Genomic DNA, 18,825 nt, shown 5'->3' with positions numbered 1-18,825 from the left:
GTTGATTTAGGATAGTTTCACAACTATTAGCTATACTTATTTAATTACAAAAAATCACTATGTTCCCTAGTTTAAGACTTACAACCAAAAACATCCATAGTGTTTTTAAGTTTTAACCCAAATACAAGAGCAGGTAACGGTTTAAAAGTTGACTAAGTTATTCCAACCAATAATCTATGTAATCTGAATAACATTATCCAAGGTTGACAAATCTTAGCTAGCAAATGTACCTAAGAAAATCAATAATAATAGCTTGGAAAATTCTCTCTCTCTCTCTCTCTCTCTCTCTCTCTCTCTCTCTATATATATATATATATATATATATATCAATAATTTTACCCTCAAGGTTGCTAATCATTCGTGGCAAGGGCTGAATGCAAAACATCTTCAAGATATTTCTCAGCAGCAGCATACTGTCTTTTTTTATCCTCAATTGCTAAAGCAGCCAAAGCTTTGTCCTGCACAAACAGAAGCACTTGTTATTTGCTCTAGCCTGGAAGACAAGAACCTGGAAACACAAAATATGGTGCAGTGTAAATCAGAAAATAGAATTACCGGAGGCAAGTCTTGATAGCTCCTTAAAGTATCTAGTATGGGCTTCGTCTTCTTCTCCAACTCCTTCCTGTGCTCAGCCATTTCAACCAACACTCCATGACTAATTTCCGGAGTGTAGCCCACACGATTCAGTAATGCCTATCCCGACAAGATTTTATTACAATAAAAAAGAAATAGAGGTAATAATAAAACAATTTAATTGCTCCTTTTAGAATTCAGATATACTGATGATTGATGTGAGAGCAATGCATCCTTCAAGTTTCATGAAAAACAAATAGATAAAAAAGAAAAGAAAAGAACAGGGAGAAAGATAGAGAGGATAAAAGAAAAACATATAATATGTAAGGCCATGCTGTCATCTCGCGGGAGGTGTATAACTAAGGCTTTTGTTAATTAATTAGATTGAATTGAGGCTTGATCCAACCAAAACCTGGCTCACAACTGAGTCAATAGTAGCCACAGAATATAGCCTTCAATTACTGAATTTGCATTGTTTGCAAATTTAACTCCCAGGACCTACATCTAGGTGCACAACTCTTTCTTCTTTTAAACCTTCTCAACTGCAATTTTCCTTCTCTTTTGGTTCCTTTCTCTTTTGGGGTATATGTAGCTAAAACAATTAGAAAATCAGCTATTTTGTGCAAATATGCTATACATGATTTAACAAATCAATGGCGAACAACAAGATGTTCTGAATACTTAGAAAAGCAAGAATTTTAAACATGCCAGAGAATTGCTATACATGAATTCATGCATCACAATATACCTAAAGAAATACTACCACCAAAAGAATGGCTACATAGGGATAGATAACACCCAGAATCACCAACCCAGAGAAGGCATTTACATGACAGTAGCAAACAAATACAGATGTATGTCACCTTTTAATTTTTTTGGGTTTATGTGTGTCACTTTTCTAATAACTTAAAAAAATTGCACTTTTGCCAGGTCAGAAAATGCCAAGTCATACGATCACCAAGGAAAAAATAAAAGAATAATAAAAAAATAGAAAAGAGAGAGGGGTTTGCACGCATAATCAAAGAGCCATCACCACAAAAAAAAAAAAAAAAACCACCGCAGAACCTCTTCTAATATTTCCTTGTTAGCCTGCAATCCCCCAGGCAAGAAGCTACTGTTTTGTGTGATTACAAATAAAAAGGACAAATTTTAAAAAATAAATCCCAAATAATAATTGGAAGACAAAAAAAATATTGAACTTTAAATAGGGTTAGTCTCTTTACCAAAAATTATCCCCTACCGCAGGTTCCAACATATGACCAACTGGATCAATTAATGTTCCAAAACAACACCCATTTAATTTCAAACATGCCACAAGGAAGTAATAAAGTTGCAACTTTTTCATGTTTTTCTTCCTATAATTTCACCTTTAAAAAGGAGCAAAACACAGAAAGGTAGAAGAATGTCCGCGGGTGACGACGTGGAGGCATAAAAAGGAAAGAGAGGGATTCACTATTTTAGGCTGAATGAGGAAAACAATTATCGAAGAGAAAGGTGTAGGCCTGAGCAAAAGAGAAGTACTTGGTGGACACTTAACATCCCAACTCACAAAGGCAAGAAAACAGAAAATATAGATCACCCTCTTCCAAACCAAACAAATGCAAATTACTGAAACATCTCATTCATACAAACTAGGTACCCATATGAGAATGAAAAGAAGTTATGAGAAGATAAGGTTGCTACTAATCATGAAGAGCAAAGCGAGTTTGAAAGAAACATGGGTTCATTTCAGCCCCTCAAGCACTGGTCATTAACACACATATATGATAGTATTCTTTGGGTGTAACAAAAGGGGCTGACCTGAAGTTCCTAATCTAGCTACATAATTTACCATGGCCATTAAATTAACTCACATAGTGTAAGTTTCACTTAAACAATAGTTGCTATTCCTAACATTTGTTCCAAGAGTAAATTATTGCATTCATCAATGGTAAAATAAGCAGTAAATAATTAATGATGCCAAATGAAACTATTTAGTGGGCAGAAAACTCTGATATTGCAGACAAATTTTAGATGTGGACTTTATATACATTGGTCTCTGGAAGGAATGCTAATCCTTAGACCTTCTGCATCCACCTTTATTTAAAAAAAAAAAGTGGTTGAGGGATACCCCTATCAAAGAATTCCACGCCATACATGCTATTTCCTTTGTCCAGCATGAAATATATTCTGCTCAATGCAACATCTTCCATCCTTTTTCCCAAATCCCAAATTTCATCAATTGCTCTGATAACTTCATTATAGCCCATTTCTAGCAAATATTTCTTCAGTTAGGTAACCATGGAGTAAAAATTTAAAATTACAATCTGGATCCACTACCTTTTAAGCTTGGACGGAGCAAAGTAAAGACATCACAATACAAGAAACAAGATCAATATGTTTATACAGGACACGCTACTTGGATTAGAGCTTTATTTCTCTAGCTCTTACAATCAAATTACAATTTTCCTATAAACTTCTCATGCTATTAATTTCATCCATCAATCATGGATGGAGGCAATATCATAAAGATTGAGTGTACTGAAATCTTTCAAGATCTATGCACTCTGAGAGGTTACATAAGCAACTTCTTTCTTTTTCTTTGTAAACTTCTAGCATATTCTTTTTGTGTAAAAGTTAAGCATATTCCATGTATTTAAGATTGAGCCACATAAATACATGTTTATCTGATAAGAAATATGTATAAATGACCACACCATCTGGTCCAATAGCAACATCCAGTGATATAAGAGTCTGATAAAAGTTCTAGGAAGCTTAAACTAAACCCCTAGTGTCTAATCTGGACCTGCTTTATTTTTCATTATCCTTAGGCCCGTGGTGGCACATCACAGAATCTTGTGCATAATGTCATCTTGTCTAGAAAACATAATTTCGATAAAAATTGGATAGTTAACACTCTCTATATAGATGAAATTTTCAAAAACTTGGCCATATCCAAAAGGGAAAACATGAGAAATTTCCAACAATAAGTTGATGTCTGAACAACAAACAAAAGGAGACACTTGTCAGGCCAGAGGTTCCTTATAGAGTTACATTGTGCCGATTGCACTGAAGTTTCTATGGTGACCTTAGTGGCTATGCCTTGAGTCAGAAACATATTAATCGTTCTAATTCTCTCTGAGCTACTTTAACCTGCTGACTTAACAAATGCTAATAATCAGTTTCATCAAAAGCTCTCTAAAACTACTTCGACGTCCAAAATGGTGCCTCTCTAAAGAATTCAAATATCTTAGAAATAAAAGACTTCCTTTCACTCAAATTACTCCATGACAACTTTTTGAAGTTTTAGTTTGCCATAGGGAGCTCATAGTAACTGAACATATAGCGTCATCATATGCCAACATAGTGATAACAAAAAATTGATACCTTATAATTGTTATACTGTTGCAGGTACTGTCTCTCCTTCGATGCCATGACTGCCAAGTTAGTCTTCCAGTTCTCCATTTGAGCTTCACAAGGAGCCACATCATCTTCAAGCTGCCCAAGTGTTCTGCCAAAGTAGATAGATAGAAAATCCAAAAAACAAACAACAGATATTTCCACAAAATAGAATTTTTCTTCACATGTATATCTATAAATACAAAGAAATTTTTCACGGAAAGAACTAGAATTGCGATTATAGTCAAAGCTACTACTACCCTATGAATCATACCTTTTCAAATAGGTTAACCTTGCAATTGCCTTACGGGTATAATCAAGAAGAATTTTGGACTCCTTCTGTACTTTAGCTCTCTTCTCCTCCACGGCAGTTTTTCTCAGCGAAATGTCGCCCATTGCTACAAGGAAACTGAATAAACCTCATCCAATTAAGCTTTAAAAACTCAACAATAAATAAATAAAAATGATAAATAACGGTGAAACAAATGATACCCAACCCACCTACTAAGTTCAGTGTCTCTTATATTTAATAAATTAGCTACATTTGCAAGAACTTGCGCCGACGAAACCACATTAGAGGGCAAACTCTCTTGAGCCAACCCTACATTCTCCAATATCTCTCTTATCCTAGCAGCTACAAAAACCATCAAACAAATAAATAAATAACTTTTTTTTGGTGGGTGGGGGGGGGGGGGGGGGGGGGGGGGGAGATGATAACAGTTTTAATAAGAAATGAAAATTGTAAAGAGAAAAAAAAGATGCCTTGTGATCGATATTCGGCGGCTTTTTGGCGAAAATCGGCGGCGACGATGTTGGCGGCTTTAGTTTTGGCCTGCGAGAGAGTTGCGAGGTTGTACAAATGCGCAACGCTCCGAGACGTGTATTCGAAGGCGGGGACCTCTTTTGCGGACGCTTCGAACTGTGACGCCAGCCACGCTTTCACATCCGCAATTCGTGCCGCGTCGCGGGACTCCGTCGGAGGAGGATCAATCAGGCTCACACTATCGCTCATTGCGCTGAGACCACAGATTCTGCGTTGACGGTTTGATCTATGAATTTCTGATTAGATGATTCTTTCAAATTGGCTGCTCATCATTTGTTTTAAATTTTTTTTCTATTTAATTTAATTGAAACCGTAGATCTGATCGGACGGCCAGTTTTGAATTTGAATAAACGAGTTAGCGCCGGAGGCACGAGGAGTTGTCTGTATCTTTACTCCACAGCCACGCAGGCCAAACATTATGAGAACTTTTCTTTCTAAAATAAATTTAAAGGACTTTCTGAAAGTGACGTTGTTCGAATTCTTTTTTTTTAATTTATTTAAATATTATGGAAAGAGCACTGATATTTGAATATCTAAATAACAGTATGATCTACACTTCAGTGATTTATTTAATTTTTTAAGGTTCTTTTTAAGTTCAAAAAATAAAATTTCTTTTTCTCCCAATTTTGATAAAAATAGATATTTTTCTTCATAATCATCTGAATAAATTTCCGAACTAATACTTAATAAATGTATCCGTGTAATCAAAAATAAAAAAATAAATGTATCCGCAAATTATAACAATTTAAAAGAATATATATATATAACCAAAACAATCTTGCTTATTTTTACCTCTTTTCAAGTTTCACAAGGCAATGAAAAAAATCCTTAAAGAGCATTCACATGATTAAGGAACAATGCTTCCACAGCGAATCTATTAACAGTTTAATAAACCAGTAATGCTTTATACATACTTAGTTTAGATACTTAGAAGCTAATCTAATGTTACCTTACTAATTTATCTTGCTTATTTTTAAGAGTTCTTTCTCCCAATTTCGACAAAAATATATATTTCTCTCATAATCATCGAATAAATTTCCAAACTAATACTTAATAAATGTATCCGTAAATCGTATCAATTTAAAAACTATATATATAACCAAAATAGTCTTGCCTATTTTTACGGATCCCTCTAAATTACATGCATATACCTTACAACCCTCTCACATGAATAGTGAGTGGACCCACATCATTCACTATTCATGTGAGAGGGGTGTAAGGTACATGCATGTAACTTAGCATTAGCCCTATTTTTACCTCTTTTCAAGTTAAAAAGTTTCACACGGCAACAAAAAAATACTTAAACAGCATCCTAGGGGTATTCGCGAATCGAATTTTACGGATTGGACATCAATCCATATCCGATCCATATTTTACATATTATAATTTTTCAATCTAATCCAATCCACGGATTGATAAAATTCAATCAAAATCCAATCCATATATCTACGGATCGAATGCAGATTTGACTCAATCCATATTTAATCCATACGTTTGCGGATTGGATATGGATTTGATTCAATCCATATGCAATCCACAATTTTGCGCATTAGTTTTCGAATTAAAAATTTTTAGTTCTCTCCAACTAATGAAATAAAAAAATCTAATATAAAAATAATTTTAGTACCAATTAAATTTAAAATTGAATAAAATTTAAATAAATTAATTGTTTAAATAAAGCTAAAATAATACATTTAAAGTTTCAAAATAAAACACATCGAGACTAATTATTCAAATAAAGATACAATAATACGTTCAAAGTTTCAAAATATAACACACCAAGTTTAATTGTTCAAATAAAGTTACAATAATACGTTAATATAACACCGAAATTAATTGTTCAAATAAAGCCACAATTAATTGAAATGGCGAAGTTTCGGAAACCAAACACAATCTAATCCTTCACCAGGGCTGTTGCGCCTGTCGAAAAGTGGTGATTACGGAGCCATCCACGATGGGAATCAGGAGAAGCCGTACAGGTGGCAATCTTGAAGGTTGTGATAGTAAAATTGTTCAGCTAGAACCAGTGAATGTGAAGTGGCTCGATGGACTTAGAAAAGAAGATGGCTTGCTCTTGCCGAAATCGCGCGGCCGATGTCCTTTAAATATGTGTTGAGAGTGTATCCAAACAGTATTGAGTGTTGCTAGTGTGTGTGACGGTGTGGAAGCTTATGGTTTTTTGTTTGCAAATTGTTGGTGACTTGGCGTTATGTTATTTTGCTTTTGCTAGTGCGCATGACTTTGCTTTTATTTTGTTTTACAATTCTTACAAGTTATATTTGTATATTTGATTATTTAATTATTTAATTATTTTTTATTTTATATTATTATTAGGTAATTGCTAAGATATGTTATAGTACTTAGTAACTATACAATGTCACATTTATACTTTTTTTAATTAAATTTATAATAATTTTTTAATATATATATATTTTCGGATTCACGGATTTCTGCGGATTTACAGAAGTAAATCTATATCCAATCCATCGACTGCGGATTTTTAAATTTTCAATTCATATCCAATCCACCAATCCACGGATCGGATTTATACGAATCAGATTCAACGGATCGGACGAATTGAGCGGATCGGATTGGATTCTGAACACCCCCAGAGCATCCATATGAATAAGGAACAATGCTTCCACAGGGAATCTACTAGAGAGTTTAATAAACCAATAATCCTATGCATACTTTAGATACTTAGAAGCTAATCTAATGTTACCCCTTACTAATTTATCTCTACCAACGAATGAGTTGTTTCCCCTTACTAATTTATCTCTACCAACAAATACTCATTCGCTTTCATTTCGCTTTCACAACAGCTGGTGCTTCCATTTTATAACCAACTGTTGCTTTTAAGCTACAAAACCACCATTCCAAACAAAGCCTAAATACTAAGAATTGCTTCTTTTTTTTTCAAGGGTTATTTGGATTCATCAGTTCTGAAAAGAGTAGAAATGCCAACAGAGCACTTGAGAGAATTTTAACTTAGTTTTACAGCTTACAAGGCCTTGCTTGCTATGCCAGAAAGTACTGGGTCCGATCTCAGAAAGCAAGAAACCAAGACATAAAAGACCCACCACTAACATAAAATAAAGGTCTGCTAATCTACTTGAGATTACATCCAGTTTTAAAAGTACAAAATGCATGACTAATATACAGACGATACTGCAGCGAACCATCACCAGACACAGCGGTAAGTGACATGTGATTCTGTTATTTCGCCGCTATAGGTAACTTTCACCACCTGGCCCCTCTCAAGTCCATAATATTGTGCTATAGCATCTTTTTTCAACATTCTAGGAAGCTGAAAAAAAAAATTATTATTATTAGTTTCTTGAAAAAAAAAAATAGTGAAGTAAATCACAACTATATTTTCTGACCTCTAAAGCGAGAGAACAATTGTTTGCAATAGTCACTATGATCTACAAACACTAACTGATATGAAATTTCATGTTATTCATAGAGTTGTCTGTTTGATTATGCAAAATATCATACAAACTGTTCAAGTCACATCAGCACATGCTTACAGACCTCAGTTTAGCATACATAACCCCATATCAATCACCTGAGAAACAAGGACGTATGTTATCACACTAAGAAGCTTTCTTCTTTATAACTACAGGAGATCATTTGTTTACTTTCACCACTGTTTTACGAGGGAAAGGAGAAACTGAAACAACTAGGAAGGCAAATTTGTTGCTTCAGTTCTTTTGCAAGAAGTGTTAATATTATTCTTAATATTATAACCATCTGCTAGCATGGAGCAGTCATCCGAATATTATTATAGCTATATGCTTGGGAATTCAAATCTGTCATGGCAGGTTCATTCCCCTAGTTTCCTGCCAATAGAAGTATAAATATTAAGAATAATATCTATATAAAGTCTATCATTGGCAAAGCATGGAATTAGAGCTACCTTGGAACTTTTTCATTCAGAGTCCAAATATTCTATATAAAGTCATTAATTGTCTTCTATGACTGAGATGTTGTGTCATTAAACTTAAAAGTTAGCCATAAACTACAAACTTAAAGAAGAGAAGGGAAAGAAAAGAGCATTTTAACAAGTGTTAAAATGTAATGCTGAAAAAATTTAGATTTGATTAGTTAATAATATAACTGAGATCTGACAAGTCCTCTAAATTATGATGATCTAAGTTACCTCAAGGATTTATTTATAAAAGCAGAAAAGTAATAAGTTTCATGGATAATTATGAGGATGGTTGTTGAGCCAAGGTGGTTGGAGAGATGGTGATTGTTTGGTGGTAGTCCAACAGTGATGGCGATTGTGCTGCTGTGGAGTAGCAATAAAGATAATAGTTAGAGATAGTGATTGTGGAACAATGGTGATAATCATAATAACAGCCATAAGGTGACAGCGATTGTTACATAGAAATATGCAAAAAAAGTTCTTATTAAGATTGGTAATTAGGATACCGGTGATGCTATTGTGGAGATAGCAATAAGGATAATTGCTAGAGATAGTGATTGTGGAACAATGGTGATAATGTTAAAAAGAGCCACAAGAGATTTTATTATGGTTGGTACTTGAGATTTTATGGCTGATGACGGTTATAATGTGGAGGCGACAGCAATAGTGGTCATAACAATGGTGAATGGTGATGAAAGAGAGAGAAAGGAAAATTCAGGAGTGCTTATAGATACAACAGGAGATTTAAATTTAACCCTAAAAGTTGCCTACAGCTTACAGATACTATAATATTGAGTATTGAAAATATATTTGTCATCAACCACAATGTCTACATGTTGAATTTTCATATCTAAAAGCAGACTTATAGTAATGCTATGTTGATAATTTCCTTCTAGTAATGTTTATAAACTAATCAGTCAAACCAAAATATATTTTGCCTGTCATTACGGCTTCAGATAAATATTATACAAACTAAGGGATCTACTTCTAAGACATTTAATGCCCCCAAATTGTCCATAATTCATCATACTAGATCATAAACAAAAGTAAAATGAAACATCAATTAATCTAAACATGTTTCACTCAAGTAAATGCTGACCTGCTTTTCTTCTATGCTGTACTTCTTTAAGAGCTTTTCCTTCTCTTGATCAGTTAGTACTTGGTGCTTTGGTTTCAAGACATGCTTTGTGATATTAACGAGCAAGTCAGTTATCTGACAACAACCCAAGCCATTTAAGATATTAGGGATATGAACGGACAGCAAATTTATTAATTTAATGTAAAAAATGCAAATATCAACAAACAAATTTCCATATTAAATTTCTGCACATACATGTGCAATGTATGTTTAAAAGAACAAACACAAAGACACAACTTCCTTATTCCAACTGCAATTCATGCAAGATGGGTTATCGGGTCTCTAGAAGAAAGCCCATTTTATGAAATCTTTCAAAGTAAGGCACTACCCGTGTCTCAAGTTACATGGGAAATCGAAAGAAAAATATTGTAATCAGTGATTCATGGAGATGATAAGTAGAAAAAAATGACAAATACAAGAACATCTGACAAGGTAGAGAAATTCATGAGCCCTATGTTATGATTCTTTCTCATCTTTTTACTTAATTTAACAAATCTAGATTTGTTGTCTAGAGAAAGGAGCATAACCCAAGAATAAATAAATAACAGTAACATTAAATTGATCGCAACAAACCAACTAAATTATTGTCGTTAAGACACGAAAATTAGATTGTAAGAAACACATGAAAAAGTGATGGAGGACAAATAAGAAGGCATAAATGAACAGGAAAAAAGAAGCAAAGAAGGCAAATTTATTTGCACTTCGAAAGAGGATACACCGTACACAATCTCTGCGGTTACAGTTTGACCTCACTCATACATATACTGTTCTTGGTTAAACATTAAAGATGGCATTGGTTCCTCTTGCAGCAAAGTGTTTGTCAATTGGAAAAAAAAAACTGTATAAAACAGTAAACAACTAAAAGAATTGTATCAAACAGTAATATGTAGACCCAAGCTAGGATTTATTCCTTATTCAGAATCATATGTTGACACTTCTCCATCCATTCAGATTTATCATTTGTGGGTTTGTAAATAATAGACCCACCACGCACCTAAACTAAGATGTAGTATTCAAGACATAGCATATTCATCTCTACCAAATTTATAGTGTTCAATTTTATCACTGTGAAAACTAAAAAGCTAGAAAGTCGGTGCCAAAGTTAATGCAGCAAAGAGTGAAAAATGCTCAGACAGCTTTAGGTTGTACAAATAAAAGCAAAACCACCTGGAAGAAATTGGACTTTTTTTTGTTGGTTCGAAGAATGAAAATTAAAAATATTAGCATGATAACAATGAATGACGAGTCAAATTAAGATGAATCCAAATCAATGTAGAAAGAACCAACCAATATCAACAAGAGGTACAAACAAAACAGACCTGGAACATCTCAACCTTGAATTGGAAAAGGCCCACAGCTTTCGTAGCCTGGCTTGTTATTTGGTTTTGCAAGATCAATATCAACCCAGTTAAAGTATCTCTATTAACAATTTGAGATATGATGCTCCGGATTACATTAACTTTAACAATACCAGGCCCACAGAAAACGACCAGTATCTGAAATTAAAACAATTTACATTAGCCATTAGGGATATTCAAAACCTATTGAATGAAAAGTAAATTATTTGCACATGATAACATAATGCAACAACTAGCATACAAGTGAACTACTAAATAACTAGTAGTGATACCATCAGCCTTCTACGAGGAGCAACCATGTTTCCAAATAGCATTTCAGCACAATACTTGAACACGGTGAACATCCCATTTTAGGTCTAGCACCCAATCACCAACAAGTTTCGATATAAAACTAACACTTGAGAAACTCAAGAGATTAATTTTAATCTTAATGGGAAAAATGTGATGTCAAATCTGAGAGATCCCAAATAAAAAATGTACAATCAAAAGAAATGTTATCACAAATGATATCATTTGAAGGAGACAATGACGTCAACATCCAAATAACAGAAATGAATCAAGAATTGAAAAGAATAACTGATATGATGCAGCATTATGAAAAACCAAAGTTTTTTAGAAAAACTGAAGAACATAACATTATAACATCAAGCAAATGGGAAAGTCTATGCACGAGTTCTTCTAAACTTTTATACATGACCTAATGATAAGAATGGACTGAGCTGATGAGGCAGTAATGAAATTGATACCTCTGGACTACAGCTCAAAAAATATTATTTAAAAGTCATATTTACCAGAGATGAACTTATATTTCACAGACCGTGGCTTTACTTCGGGATTAAACGGACGCTAAATGATCTAATACCTGTTAATAGACAATGTTTGAAGAATATAGAACATGCAATGCTAATGTGTATATATACATACATAGAAATGTTCTAATTCAAGAATCTGGATTTGTTAAAGTCTGAAAAAGTTATTAAGCCATATAGTTTAATAGTATAATGATCCCCTAAAACGTATTAAGTTATATGGTTTAATAGTGAAATAACGCAACAAAATTCATGATAAAGTCCGGGTATCATCCAGGATCTTAGACCAGATGAGTACTCGACAATCAAAGCAGAGGAAAGTGAAGTGAAGAGTCAAGAATGTTTTTTTTACCCGCTTAGAAGGGTCAGATTGATGAGAAATGGAGATGCGAAGACGATCAACGTCAGGGTCTTGGCCGTAAATAGCTCGGAAATCTTGTACAGAGAGGTTGATTTCAGAGAGAGCAACAGCATAGCCTCTGTCCTTCAACATCTCCAGCACTGTTCTACGTGACAGGTAATATCTGAGGCTGTCTCTGCTGCCGTTGTCCACGAACCCGCTCAGGCAGCTCTCCGTCGGCTCGCCGTTGTACCCATTGCCGCCTTCCATTTCCATACTTGAGTCGTACCCATTGCCATCTTCCATGATGAAACTGCTACCGCCTAGACTTTTGTCGCCTCTTCGATTCTAATTGGGCTCTGTGCTAGTTGAAGCTGCTCCCTTCTCTCTTCTAAGTCTTCTTAGTTTCAGGTGACTCAGGCGTAATAACACTTTGACTTCCACTTGAAATTCATGACGAAAATTACTTTTATACGCGGAGGTATATACAACAAATAAATAAATTTGAAATATGCTTAGTAATCTTCAAATCATTATTTTTATTTAAAAGATAACACAAAAATGGAGTGGTTTGATTGAATGGTTTGATTAAAAAGTTATTTTCTTAACAATTGAGATTTTTAAAGTAAAGAAAATAATTTAAAAATAAATTACTTCGCTTATATAGAAAGTAATTTAAAAATAATCAATGCACTTACAATTTACAATTAACCATAAAATTATAAAACATATATGTTAAACGGACGTGGAGAAGAGAAATGTCATTATTCACTAAAAAAAGAAGATTTTTCTCTTTATGTTATTATCGCTAAAATGTTGTTTCCTTTTCAAAATTTAAATTTTAAAAAATAAATATTATGATGTTTAATTCTACCAATACTTGTATGTAATTTTTTTTGGAAAAAAAAGTAAAGATTTAGATGAATATTGATATCAAATATGACTTTATCAAGCATTTAGATTTTTTTTTCGCCAGTTGCTATTACTTCCAAGGACTGTAGAGCCGTCCTCAAGCCACCAATTATTTAACTAGCTATTCAAAATTTAAAATATAGAAAACTTTGATTCTATCTTTTCACACTTTTTTATCTTTTACAAAATAAAAAATAAATATGAAAATCTAAAATGGTTAGTAATAATTAATGTAATGTCTACTTAAAAATAAATAAATCTTTCAGAAACATTTTTTAATATTGTATTTATTAGTTATTTATGTCATATAATTTGATAATAAATATATAAAATGATCATTGATCCACTAATAAATTCTCGATAATATCGAAGGTTCAAAATTTGGGTGAAAATATTAAATTAAAATATGCCCCATTAAACGGAAGTCAAATCTAACTTTAGATTTTGGGGAAAGGGCAGCCTAAGTTTTACACAGCTTCCAAAGTTAAAGGGGTAATTACGGTTTCACAAGAAAGGCCAAAAAGTACAGTGGGAAATAGTTGAGTTACCAGCAGTGACGTTATGGCTACGGAACCAACGGTTTAGATTCGGCTTGCAGGTTTTTCCTCCAATCAGTACTCTTGGTGGGTGACGTTCTCGAATATAGTTAGGAATCGACATTTCACTGACAGTTAGTGGCGCAGTGCTCGTGCTCGTGCATCATGTTTTGCTTATTTACCTCTCCCAGATTCGAGTTAGGCGCGTGTTCGCAACTTCTCTTCAAGCTAGTTGGACCCAGCTTTGCCCTCTGGGCTTGTTGGTTTCAATTTTCTTTTGGTAGATTGTGGGCCGTTTGGCCTTTTTAAGGAATTTTTATTTTTTTCCTTTTTTTTTGCTTTTTAAGTTTTTGTCAAACAAAAGTGAGAGAATAAAAAAAATTATTTTGTGAATTCATTAATATTAATTAACTTACTTTCTTTTTATAATATGATTTTTTCTCAATTGAAATTACAATAATCAAATGCACATGTACAACCGAATAAATTACGTTTTACCAATTTAAAAATTAACTTTTTTGAAATAATCCTTCTCACACCAATCAATACTCTTGCCAGCAACCTTGGCAAGTGGCAACGGAAAGGATCCGCCCATGTCACCACTGTTGTAACTTGGAAGGTACACCAGCTTTTGCTTTTGTTTTTGCTGGCTCAATTATTGTAAAATTTTGTTAAGTCCCTCGTATTTTATTTTATTTCATTAACATCCTTAGAGTATCAAATTCGTCCCTCATAATTTTTAAATTCCCAAAATACCCTCCATTTAATTAACTCAAAAAAATTATTATCATCATCATCATCATCATCATCATCATCATCATCATCATTATTATTATTATTATTAACAACAATAAAAAAGTACTATAATTAATTAATATATTAACACTAATTAATAGTAATTAATAATAATTAATTTTTTAATAATAATAATCACAATAATTAAAACATAAAATAATAATTATGATAAAAATTAATTAAGAATTTTATAGTAATTTATTATAATTTAACTCATTCCAATTTTGATTCTCAGACAAAATAAACACATCAATGCCAATACAGCTCATTTTAATTACGATTTTTATAGTTCAAGTAAATAACTTATTTTTATTTTAATTCGAATTAGGATTCTCTCATAATCTGATCTTTTTCTGACCAAATTCTATTAATATGATTGGTGGTTAATAAATTAAAAAGAGAAAATAATTAAATCTTAATCATACACTAATACTAAAGCACATGTGGCACAAGATCTGTAAAAGATCAAGAGTGCTCAAATCAGGAGAAGATTATAATCCTTTTAATTACTCATTTTGATTCCACCTCATTCTAATTCTAGCTCTTTTCGATTTTCGTTTAGTGTATGCACTATAAAATAACTTATTCTAATTTTAATTCCTCATTTTGATTCCACCTCATTCTGATTCCAACTCTTTACGATTTCCGTTTAGTGAACGCACTATAAAATTATAAAAGTTTCATATATTTTTTTCCCGATTCTTCTTCTTCTCTCTCACTCTCTCTCTCTCTCTCTATGATGAGTCTAATGGTGGTTTTAATTGTCGATAAAGGTTGTTGATGAAGAGCAATTAATAGTGTAGAGGGATGGATTCAAAGGAAATTTATTTTTTATTTTGTTAATTCTTTTATCATGAAAGTACTAATTATTATGAGATGATATTATAAAGAAGATGAATGGTCATATCCTTAAAATTTTTGTTGATGATGAGTGATGGAAGATGAGATATCGTAATTCGTCAAAAGAGAAAAGCCTTTTTTTGGTTTTAATTTAAGGATGTTTTTGTCTTTTTATTACTATTAGAGTATTATAATAATTAATGTATCATAGTTGTAAATAGAAACTCTTTTGATACTTACAAAAAAATAGTAAATGAAAAAGAGTGTAAGGAAATAAATTGAATTTTTATATTATAAGCAGAAAGTTTTATAATACTTATAAATGAATTGTAAATAATATATAGTACAAGAAGCTCAACAAAATTTTACGGCAACTGAGTAGAAAAGACAAAAGCTGTTGTAACGTACAACAACAGTGGTAACATGGGCGGACCGGAGAAAAATTATCTAATTTAGATTGTATAAATTAATGTTTGAATAAAATATTGTAATTTAATTGTCATTCCTTTTTCATTTCGTGGAAAATTTATTTAAGTTAATACGCAAATGAGTTATATTAGCATTTACAAAGCAGAAGCTGAAGCCAAGTCCAAAGCAATAGCAATTACCAAATACTCTCGAAACTAGATAATAAAAGTTTTAACTAAATTCTTGGCTTAACCTTAATAACAACAATTCTACTTTAGACTCGGCTGTAATTTGCAAACAAGGTTGGGCCATGAATCACTTTCTTGGTTCAAATTTCTCGGAATGGACATGCTTAAAATTCCAGCTCTCCTCTAATCACACAACCTGAATCAAAGGCTAATTGAAAAAACAATCTTAAGGGTATATGGGTACTTGTCACAAATAATTGAATTTGATAGCCTAAATTCTTTACATAAATTGCAAGAAACTATGAAATTTATGTTGGGATTATATGCTCTTTAAAGCATATTGATTTATTTATTTTATAATTAATAAAATATTTGAGATATTTTTCAAAAATTATTAATTGTATAAATATTTTGAATAAAATCCGTTTAATTATATTGTATGTATTCATGTGATCATCATATAGATTCACAGAAAACATAAATACAAGTTATCTTATAATTAAATAAACTAAGCTCGCAGTTGATAAATCTCGTTGGACGCTCGATTTATGTTTAAACTGTAGTAAATTTATTGAATGATTTGTCTTAATCATGTATGAATTTATTGATAAAGTTTGACCACATTGAACTAGATCACATATGAGATTTTTTTTTTATAATTTTGATATATATAGATTGTTACTAATATTACATCAGACATTACAATTAATATTTACAATCATACTAAACAACTGGGACCACCGTTATACATTAACACATTGAAGCACTTGCCCAAATACTTTAAACCCTATAATATATTTGAAGGGTTCCTATTCCACTCACATTTCGTAAGAGAGAGAATGTATTTACAATCATACTAAACAATTGGGACCACCGTCATACATTAACCCACTAAAGCACTTGCCCAGATACTTTAAACCCTCTAATATATTTGAAGGGTTCTTATTCCACTCACATTTCGTAATGGAGAGAATGTCTCCACTCAATTAGCTGATAACTGAAGGAGTACTGAAACTAACCTTCATAAAGCTTTTATGGAGATTCGAACCCTTGCACTGAACATTGTAAGTGCAAGACTTCTCCCATTGGACCAAAGGCCCATTGGTTGATCACATATGAGATTTAATAAACCTTGAAATAAATGTCAGACTTATTAAATCTCATAGGCATTGATTTTATTACAATCTCAATCTTGAGTTAATTATAGTTTCATATTTGTGATTGTCATTTCATTTGAGTTACCAATGGGTGTGACATACATTTATAGTCAACATTACCCGGTATCTTAGTGGAAACAATTATGAGCAGTGAGATTATAGATTAACAATATAGAATTTGTACAACACATCTCTTGACGGGTTTTCCATATTTGATCATAAAATTCTCTCGTCAGAGTGGGTCAACGTAATTAGTATATTGAAAATTATCATTAGAGAAAATCAATAAGTGTCAAGAAACAAGATGTAATTAAATTGATTAGACAGTTGATATATCAATTTAATTAGCGATGTGGTACAAATGATTGTTTAGTAAAAAAATCAATGTGGCATGAGTCGAATTCTTATTCAAGAACATTATCCTAGATAACATACAATTATAGAGATCATGTCCAATCTTTTAGTGGAGTAGATTTAAAATTAAATATTCGGGCTAGTTTAATTACAAACCTAATTATTGTAGTCACTATTGTATGTACCCATTTGATCCTTAAGTTAACTAAATTAATTGATTTAGGGATGGCAAAATTCGAGTGCGGGTCCAGGTTTGGCCTTCTCGGTTCCGGACCCGGATGCCAATTTTATTTTATCGAACCCGGATATAAACCTGATTTTTTCGACTCCGGGTCTGGTACGGGTTGAACCCGAAAAAAATTGGGTTTCCGGATTCCGGGTGTCGAACCTGGATTGGATTTCAGCTGTAGAAAACAATCATCTTCAATTATTTCTTACAGCTCTAAATTTCTAACTACAAACAGATGAACACACAACGACAATAGACATATGAATACTCACACCCAAATCTGCCTATGGTTCTCCCTAAGCTTCACCCGCAAGTTATCACAGAGACAAACTTTTAGTGTAAAAGGAATCTTTGGGCCTTACCATTCCACACAGCCAAAGCTCCCAACGACACCCAAAAAATAATAATAATAATAAATAATCCTCCAAAGCATCTAACCCAACGTTTCCTCCCATGATCTGCGTGCAACTTCAACCCGTATCACAATCGTCGCCAATCACGACAGAGAAGACTAGAGAGACGGCTGATGACGATGATGATAGTGAACACAACTGCGAAGGACAAGGTGGCGAAGTGATGAGAGTGACGACAATGAAGATTTGATGAAGGGAAGAGGAAACATGCGATGCGGCTGTGAATTGCAATTTGTAAATTAGGGCACATGATTTTTTTTTAACTTCTCTATTTATAACTTAAAATAGTTTTAAAACTTAATATAAAAATAAAGATATACATGTCCAGGTTTTGGATTTTCGGGTTTGTCCGAGTCCAGGCCGGGTCCAGAAAATATTGCCATCCCTAAATTGATTGCACTACTACTGGATTGATAAGTAAGATAACTAGTTATTTAGGTTAAAAATTTAAATATATTATTTAGTGGGAGGCTCTTTTTAATATGCTTGTGTATAAAGAGTCTTGTGTTATTTTTACAAGGTGGATCCCTATAACAAGAACAAGTGTAACGCCACCTTTGGTTTCTCTCTTATTTTTTTATTTAAATCAAATTTGATTTAATAGAATTAAAAAAGGAAAAAAAATAAGGAGCTTAGAGTTTCC

At 32.7% G+C, this 18,825-nt stretch overlaps 2 protein-coding genes across 3 annotated transcripts; both read right to left on the bottom strand.

Annotated features, from left to right (window-relative positions):
- Positions 1 to 297: 297 nt before the first annotated feature.
- LOC18049054 (AUGMIN subunit 1) lies at positions 298 to 5,184 on the bottom strand. Its single transcript, XM_006442018.2, has 6 exons — positions 4,714 to 5,184; positions 4,453 to 4,585; positions 4,226 to 4,360; positions 3,940 to 4,063; positions 556 to 693; positions 298 to 458 (listed from the first exon to the last, which is right to left on the bottom strand). The coding sequence occupies exons 1-6, from the start codon at positions 4,961 to 4,963 to the stop codon at positions 351 to 353; spliced, it is 888 nt and encodes a 295-aa protein (XP_006442081.1). The 5' UTR covers positions 4,964 to 5,184; the 3' UTR covers positions 298 to 350.
- Positions 5,185 to 7,687: 2,503 nt separating this feature from the next.
- Positions 7,688 to 12,782, bottom strand: LOC18049053 (DNA-directed RNA polymerase V subunit 5A). 2 transcript variants are annotated; one of them, XM_006442015.2, is made up of 5 exons: positions 12,363 to 12,782; positions 11,163 to 11,339; positions 9,805 to 9,918; positions 8,937 to 9,068; positions 7,688 to 8,081 (listed from the first exon to the last, which is right to left on the bottom strand). In XM_006442015.2, exons 1-4 carry the CDS (start codon positions 12,654 to 12,656, stop codon positions 8,976 to 8,978), a joined length of 678 nt encoding a protein of 225 aa, XP_006442078.1. In that variant the 5' UTR covers positions 12,657 to 12,782; the 3' UTR covers positions 7,688 to 8,081; positions 8,937 to 8,975. The 2 variants fall into 2 exon arrangements, with proteins under 2 accessions (XP_006442078.1, XP_006442079.1); XM_006442016.2 differs by lacking the exon at positions 8,937 to 9,068.
- Between the last annotated feature and the right edge of the window lie 6,043 nt (positions 12,783 to 18,825).

The sequence above is a fragment of the Citrus clementina genome, unplaced genomic scaffold (assembly GCF_000493195.1).
Source record: "Citrus clementina cultivar Clemenules unplaced genomic scaffold, Citrus_clementina_v1.0 scaffold_3, whole genome shotgun sequence".
NCBI lineage: Eukaryota > Viridiplantae > Streptophyta > Magnoliopsida > Sapindales > Rutaceae > Citrus > Citrus x clementina.
Note: the sequence above shows the minus strand (reverse complement) of the source record. Positions and strands in the feature narration are given on the sequence as shown.

Coding starts and splice junctions, on each gene's coding strand:
- LOC18049053 (XM_006442016.2), bottom strand. CDS start 12,656: ATGGAAGATGGCAATGGGTACGACTCAAGTATGGAAATGGAAGGCGGC. Junction 11,340..12,362: donor AATCTGACCCTTCTAAGCGG/GTAAAAAAAACA, acceptor TTTTAATTTCAG/ATACTGGTCGTTTTCTGTGG. Junction 9,919..11,162: donor TCAAGGTTGAGATGTTCCAG/GTCTGTTTTGTT, acceptor GGTTGTTGTCAG/ATAACTGACTTGCTCGTTAA.
- LOC18049054 (XM_006442018.2), bottom strand. CDS start 4,963: ATGAGCGATAGTGTGAGCCTGATTGATCCTCCTCCGACGGAGTCCCGC. Junction 694..3,939: donor AACAGTATAACAATTATAAG/GTATCAATTTTT, acceptor TTGTCGGGATAG/GCATTACTGAATCGTGTGGG. Junction 459..555: donor GCTATCAAGACTTGCCTCCG/GTAATTCTATTT, acceptor CTGTTTGTGCAG/GACAAAGCTTTGGCTGCTTT.